The following is a 7,126-nucleotide window of genomic DNA, read 5'->3' as shown; positions in this document are numbered from 1 at the left end:
CTGATTGGCTAAGGGACAGGTATCTAAGAGGTGCTGAAGGGTTTCTTCATTTTGAAAGCGGTTATAGCATACAGAGGGGCCTTGGAAGCTTCTTCTCCTTAGGTTATCCCATGTGAGGATTCGTTTATGTCCTACCAGCCAAAGGAAGTAGGAAATTTTTGGCCATGAACCGAGATCCCAAAGTCTGCTCCATAGAGGATCCGCAGGAGAGGGGAAGTTGCAAACCAACTTGTATGCCTCAGAAGTGGTAAAGGATCCTTTGGGTTGATAACCCCATCTGAGAATGTCGTGATATTCATAATACCTTATGCTTCGTTTTCTTAGCTCCTTCTCTAATTCTTCTATCTCCTGTGCATTTGTGCTTCTAAGAATTTGATTACTCTGTCTCCATTTTCTGTACCCGTGCTCCGTCTCCTGCGTCCAAAAATGCTGGATTTTATTCTGTTGCTGCTCCTGTCTATCCGGAATCATGGATGGAGGAAGAACATTAATAAGTCTAGGCATTTGGTTCCAGGCGTCTGTCCAAAACCTTGTCGTGCTACCATTCCTGATTTCCCAGAAGCTTTGTTGTTGAATTAAATGATAGTGTTGTTTGGCTGCATTCCAGATTAACGACCCTTTTTCAGTGGGGATGAACCCTATGAGCTCTTCTTGAGGTCGGTTGTTAGCGTATTTGGCTATCCAAATTTTTACCCATGGCCTTCTCGGTTAGTGATCCAGTTCCACCAAATCTTAGCATTCATTATGGAGTTACTGAGCTCTGGGTCCCTTAGCGCAATGCCACCCTTGTCCTTGGGCATGCAAACAGAAGTCCATTTGACCAGAGCCCATTTGCAGTTTGTAGCTGAGCTGCCCCATAGAAAGTCCCGTTGTATACTTCTTATTCTTTTTAGGACCCACTTAGGGGCAGCTAGGATGGAGAAGAGGTAAAGAGGCATGGCTTGAAGAACAGATTTGATGAGCACCACCCGACTGGTGAGGTTTAGAGATCTGTAAGTCCAAAGGTTGAGGCGGGTTTCAAGCTTCTCTAAGAGAGAGCTCCAGGCAGGCTGTTTGATTGTGGACGCAGTGAGGGGAGCACCCAGATATTTGGAAGGGAGGGTAGCAGAAGGGAATCCAAGAATGCGGGTGACAACAGCTTTAACCGACGGAGGAGTATGAAAGAAGAATATCTGAGACTTGGAGGTGTTGACATAGGTGTCGGAAGCCTCTGAGAAGTCGTTGAGGAGAGATTTGAAGTGAGAGGCTTCCTGGACTGAAGGATAGCCAAATAGCATGGTATCATCAACAAATTGCTGATGAGAGGTGGCAGGGGTATTGTGGACCGTAATTCCTTTGAGCTGATTAGAATGGAGGGCGTGTTTGATGTGTCTGCCAAGACCTTCAGCCATCAGGACAAAAAGGAAGGGGGATAGGGGGTCGCCTTGCCTGATACCCCGGGATGGCTTGAAAGGACGAGAGGGGATACCGTTCACCAGGACAAAGAAGTGAGTGGAAGTGATAAGGCTCATGCTCCAGTGAATCCAAGTGGAGCCAAATCCAAAAGCTTTTAACATATGATGAATGTAAGTCCAACTGAGCTTGTCAAAAGCTTTAGAAAGATCCAGTTTGAGAATCATACCTGCTTGTTTAGCATGCTTGAGGGAGTGGATTATCTCGTGCATGAGGAGGATGCCATCCATTATCTGTCGACCTTCCACGTACCCCGACTGTTCTGGAGAGATGAGTAGGGGTAGTAGGGGTTTTAGCCTGTTTGCTATGACTTTTGATATGACTTTGTAGATGACGTTACAGAGAGCGATGGGCCTGAACTTGTCTGGGGTGATGGAATTCTCCTCTTTGGGAATGAGAGTGATAAAAGTGGAGTTGAGGGAGGGGAGGAGCCAGCGCATAGCTCAGGATTCCTCAACAATCTGCCAAACTTCCATATTTATCATGTCCCAAAAGGCATGGAAGAACGTGGTGGTAAATCCATCTGGGCCTGGGGCCTTGCCATCTTTAAGTTGGGCCATTGCGTCGTCTACTTCCTGCAGAAGAATAGGTCGCATTAGAAGCTCATTGTGATCCGTCGTAATGATTTTAGGCACATTCCTGATGATTTTCTCAATAGCCTGTTGCCTGTCATCTATTGGTTCCCGATGGACATGTTGGAAGTGATTTAGGAGAGCCTCTTCGATTTCCTCATGCTTCTCGACTTTTTCCCCTGCCTGATTCTGGATGAAGGGGATAGTATTGTGCATTCTTCTCTGCACCGTGGTTCTGTGAAAAAATTTTGTGTTGCGCTCCCCCTCCTTCAGCCACCTGACTCTTGATTTTTGCCTCCAATAGATTTCCTCCTGCTTTCTCCTTTCTTCCAGCTGACTGTGAATGAGCCGCTCCTGGTTCAGAGTAGTTTCCGTGTGCCCTTCTGTGATTATCTTCTGTTGGAGATTCGCCAGTTCTTGATTCAATTCTTGTTGCGCCTTGAAAATATTGCCAAAGGTCTCCCTGTTCCATATTTTTAGTTGATTTTTTGGAAATCTTAGCTTCTGTTGGAATTAATACATTTTTGCGCCTTCTGGGGGGACGAAAGATGCCCAGGTGGTCTTGACGAAATCCTTGAATGCAGGGTGCGAAAGCCAGAATCCCTCGAAGCGGAAGGGTCTTTTTGTCAAATCCCCTGGTCTCCTCCATTGTAAAGCAATCGGCCAGTGATCCGACCCGGTGTGTGCCAAGATTTCTGCTGAGATATCTCCTCCTAGGTGCACCGAGTTGTCAGAGATGAGAAAGCGGTCTAATTTGGAGGCGATTTGGGATTTGCCAGCTCTGTGGTTGCTCCAGGTGAAGGTGCCATTGCAAAACGGCATATCGATTAAGGACGCATTTTGGATGAAGTCCTTAAAGCGAGCAACTTCCGGCTCCATTCTGATCCTCCCGCCTATCTTTTCCTCGCTGTTGGTGATCATATTGAAGTCCCCTGCCACGATCCATAGTGGGTGTCTTCTATTAATGTTTAGAGCTTCTATAGTGTCAAGGAGCATGATCTTGCTGCATGTATCTTGTGGAAAATATACATTTGATAAATTGCCATGAATATTGGTGCCTAGTATGTGGAAGGCTGCCTGTATGAGGTGGTGCGAGGCATGAAAATCTGTTAATGTTACCGCTTGAGTATTCCAAGCGATGGCTAGTCCTCCCAAGGCGTCTACTGCAACCAATCGACAGCCTGGCCATGCTTTTGAGAGTATGTTGCCTAGGGTAGAACTATTGCATTTAGTTTCCTGGAGAAAGCACATCTGCGGCTTTTCCATTTTGATCATGTTTTTTAACATCCTTAGTTTTCCTGGGCTGTTAAGCCCTCTTAAGTTCCAGGATACAAGCTTCATGGATCAACTATTGTTGGAGGGCCTGTAGTACTTTGTTAACTTTGCATATCTGCCTGAATCTACCAGGATTTTCCCCACTTCGATAGTTCGCTGGAGGTCTGTTTTCCTTCCCCTCTTTTTGGAATCCTTTGGATGCAGGCTGCCATCCCAATGACTATCTGGTTGTATCCCAAGCTGGTGTTGATGGAAGGCTCTTGAGATGACCACTTCGATCTTGTCAAGTTGAAGCTCAGAAATGGAGTCGTATGCTCGTTTTTTACATGCTTGTTCTAGTTCCAGAATGTCCAGACCATTTAGATCTATACTCTCTGGCTCTTCTTCCATTTGCTTCACATTGTTGCTATCTTCTATATTGTTCTCCGAGTCCTGGGGTCCTTCTTCCTTTCCGTCGACTTCCATGTTCTTGTGAGTCTCCACTAGTTCTTTCTGGCTTCTACTTAGGATAGAAGGGGAGATGATGGGGGAGTCAGATTTGGGGGGGGGATCAGAGGGAGGAGGGTGGGAGGAGGAAGAAGGGCGCGAGGGGATGGGTTTAGAGGTCAGGGGTTGATCCTCAGGGGTGTGAGCAAGTACATCAAAGCTGTTCTTGGAAGCTGGATCTTGGGGTCTGTTAGGCTAGGGTTTAGTACCATTCTGAGGCTTCTTATGCGAACGCTTCCGGCTTGTGACTTTGGTAAAGCCGTCTTGGGATGGGTTATCAGAAGGGGCAGGGGTATTGACTTTGGCATTTAGGGGACAGTCCCTGAAGAGATACCCCAGTGCATGGCATTTTCTGCACCTGAAGGGGACGTGTTCGTAGTCAAGCGGTTGGATCCATTCTTTGTCTCTGTGGGCAACTGTTATCGACTTTGGTAGAGCTTCATTCAGGCGTATAAAAACACAGATACGAGCATAGGATACATACTTACACGATTTAGTTTCTTCTGCCGCTCTGATGTATGTTCCAACTCCAATTCCAATGCCCTTGAGGATGTCTTCTTCCCAGTATTCATCTGGTTGAGAGTATAATCTGATCCATACCGGGGCCCAGGTTAGGTCTTCTTTATCTGGGTTGAATCTTGGAATCCATTCCCTCAGATATAGACCTGCTGCATTAAAAAAGTATGGCCCTCCTTCCAGGACCCTATATTTATCCTCTAGACAGAAAAAAATTGTGGTGAAGAAGCCTTTCGGCCCCAGCTGAAGAGTAACATCTCCTTTGGGTTTCCATTTTGCCGCAATCCAACCATATAAAGCTCTCTCAGTCGGCCAAAACCCTATGAACTTCCCAATGAGGGCATGATCTGTCATGTACTCTATTCTCCTTTCTATTATGTCACCGGGCAACTCTATTCATGGCCGTTCTTTGGCCACTGGTCGACATGTAGATGAGGAGACTTTCAGGCTTTGATCTGGAGTTTCTTGTCTTTCCTGCGAATTGTTGTCCTTGTTTTTCCGATGTCCTGTCTCCTTTTCATTATTTTGCTGATGTTTCCCTTTGTTCAGGACTTCCAGATCTATTGATCCAAAAATGACCGTGTGCTCAGGCGTGTGCTGTGAAGGGGAGGGCTCTGACGCCCCCCCTGCGGCTGGTCCATTGCCTTCTGCTAGTACCCTGCAACCCTGTCACGCTGCAGTGAGGAAATTTGCAGAGATTGTGCGTCTTCTCTCAGAGCCGTCGGCGCCGATGGGGGTTTCGCAGAACCCTAGTTCCGCTCTCGCTCAGTCCTTTCCTGGTTTTTTTTCAGTTTTGAGTGCTTGTTGTTCTCAATAAAAATTTCCAATGTTGTGTCAAATACCAACAATTTTTGGATTGTTTGCAAAAAGTATAAGTTCCATGCACCCAAGGGACGCTTGTTATTTTAATTTTGGGAGGATTTATTTTCATTTACTGCGTCAAACGGGATTTTACTTACAGTGAAATAATTTCTAAAAGATAGTATTTGCATTCACAGTAAAATTTCTGAAGGATAGTATTTGAACTTACTACATTTAACAAGAGTTTAATGACATTAAGTAAAGCTTTCAAGGATAATATTGTTTAATCAGAGTAAAATGTCTGAAGGATAGTATTTTCATTTATGACAGTAAATAGGAGTTTAATCGTAGTAATTAAAGTCTTCAAGGATAATATTTACATTTACTACAAACCAGAGTTTTTACTGAAAGGTTTTTGAAGGATACAAAGCTTTTACTGAAGGATTTCTAAAGGATACTTAAAATCAAAGATATTGATAGTTCAAAGCATACATAACACACAACAAATTTATACTCAGAGACTTAGACGGCAATATCAAAGAATAATTTCAGAGACAGACAAATGGAGAAACAACAAGATTACTCAATCAGAAACAGTGGAATAGATAAAACAATCACTAGAGAACAGAAATCACTTTGCATTATGTAATAGGCCTAGATCTTGAATTTCTTTCCTTGGCCAGAGCAATTACAAATTTATAGAGGCTGAAGAAGGATCTAGAATCCTGCATGTGATTTAGATGGAGATCTAGAAACTAATGGCAGTGTAGAAGGATCTAGAATCCTGCATGTGATTTAGATGGAGATCTAGAAACTAATGGCGGTGTAGAAGGATCTAGAATCCTGCATGAATTTGGCTTCACACTTAACATTCTCCCACTTGAAGCCAAATAAGAGTCATGAATCAAGTCACACCAAGTCCTACCATGCCTCTACATAACTCATGTTTATTTTGTGGTAGAATCTTAGTGAGCATATCAGTAGGGTTCCTATCTGTATGGATCTTTTCCAAGGATAACTTTTCTTCCTCCAACACATGCCAGATCTAATGGTACCTTAAGTCAATGTGCTTGGTTTTTTAATGAAATGTTGGGTTTTTCGCCAAGTGAATGGCACTTTGACTGTCACAATAACATACTTATCCCACTTTATTCCTATCTCTCCTAGGAATCGTTGCATCCACAACATCTCTTTACAAGCTTATGTTGCAGCTATGTACTCTGCTTTTGTTGTCGAGAGGGCTACTATTCTTTGTAGCCTTGACACCCAAGGTACTACTGCACCTGCAAATGTATACAAATAACCTGTAGTGGACTTTCTGGCGTCCATATCTACAGCCATATCCGCATCTATAAATCCTTAAAGCACAGTCTCATCATGACCAAAACATAAACAGTAATGACTAGTACCCTTGAGATACCTCAAAATCCATTTTACTGCTTGCCAATGTTGTTTTCCTGGATTGGCAAGGAACCTGCTCACTACTTCCATTGAATATGGAATTTCTGGTCATGTGCATACCATGACATACATCAAGCTACCAACTATTGAAGCATAAGGAATCTTTCTCATCTCTTATTTCTCCTTTTCATCACTAGGACATAATTCAGTGCTCAACTTGAAGTGGGCTGCAAGGGGTGTACCAACTGGCTTGGCCTCCTTCATATTAAACCAGTCAACCACCTTCTTGATATATTTTTCTTGTGACAGCCACAACCTTTTGTTTTTTTTGTCACGCATAATCCACATGCCCAATATCTATTGTGTTGGTCCCAAATCCTTCATTGCAAATTTGCTACCCAAATCTTTCTTCAACCTATTGATATTATTCTTATCATTCCCAACAACCAACATGTCATCCACATATAACAATAATATGATATACTTTCCTTGATCATACCTATTGATATAGACAAAATGGTCAGCAACCAACCTCTGAAAACCTTGTTCCAACATGAATGAATCAAATTCCTTGTACATTGTCAAGGTGTCTGTTTCAACCCATAGAGACTCTTCTTCAACCT

At 43.6% G+C, this 7,126-nt stretch overlaps 2 protein-coding genes across 2 annotated transcripts; both read right to left on the bottom strand.

The window, feature by feature from the left end:
• Nucleotides 1-2,537: 2,537 nt before the first annotated feature.
• Nucleotides 2,538-3,290, bottom strand: LOC149173656 (uncharacterized). Its single transcript, XM_089426787.1, has one exon. It carries the CDS (start codon nucleotides 3,288-3,290, stop codon nucleotides 2,538-2,540), a length of 753 nt encoding a protein of 250 aa, XP_089282913.1.
• Nucleotides 3,291-3,980: 690 nt separating this feature from the next.
• Nucleotides 3,981-4,655, bottom strand: LOC149173655 (uncharacterized). The gene has a single exon (XM_089426786.1). It carries the CDS (start codon nucleotides 4,653-4,655, stop codon nucleotides 3,981-3,983), a length of 675 nt encoding a protein of 224 aa, XP_089282912.1.
• Between the last annotated feature and the right edge of the window lie 2,471 nt (nucleotides 4,656-7,126).

Source organism: Pinus tabuliformis, chromosome 4_2 (genome assembly GCF_031772625.1).
Source record: "Pinus tabuliformis cultivar Carrire ecotype Pingquan chromosome 4_2, CPIR1, whole genome shotgun sequence".
Classification (NCBI taxonomy): Eukaryota; Viridiplantae; Streptophyta; class Pinopsida; order Pinales; family Pinaceae; genus Pinus; species Pinus tabuliformis.
This window is presented reverse-complemented; position numbering and strand designations above follow the sequence as displayed.

Excerpts from the sequence above, each read along its gene's own strand:
- LOC149173656 (XM_089426787.1), bottom strand. The coding sequence starts at position 3,290 with ATGGAAAAGCCGCAGATGTGCTTTCTCCAGGAAACTAAATGCAATAGT.
- LOC149173655 (XM_089426786.1), bottom strand. The coding sequence starts at position 4,655 with ATGACAGATCATGCCCTCATTGGGAAGTTCATAGGGTTTTGGCCGACT.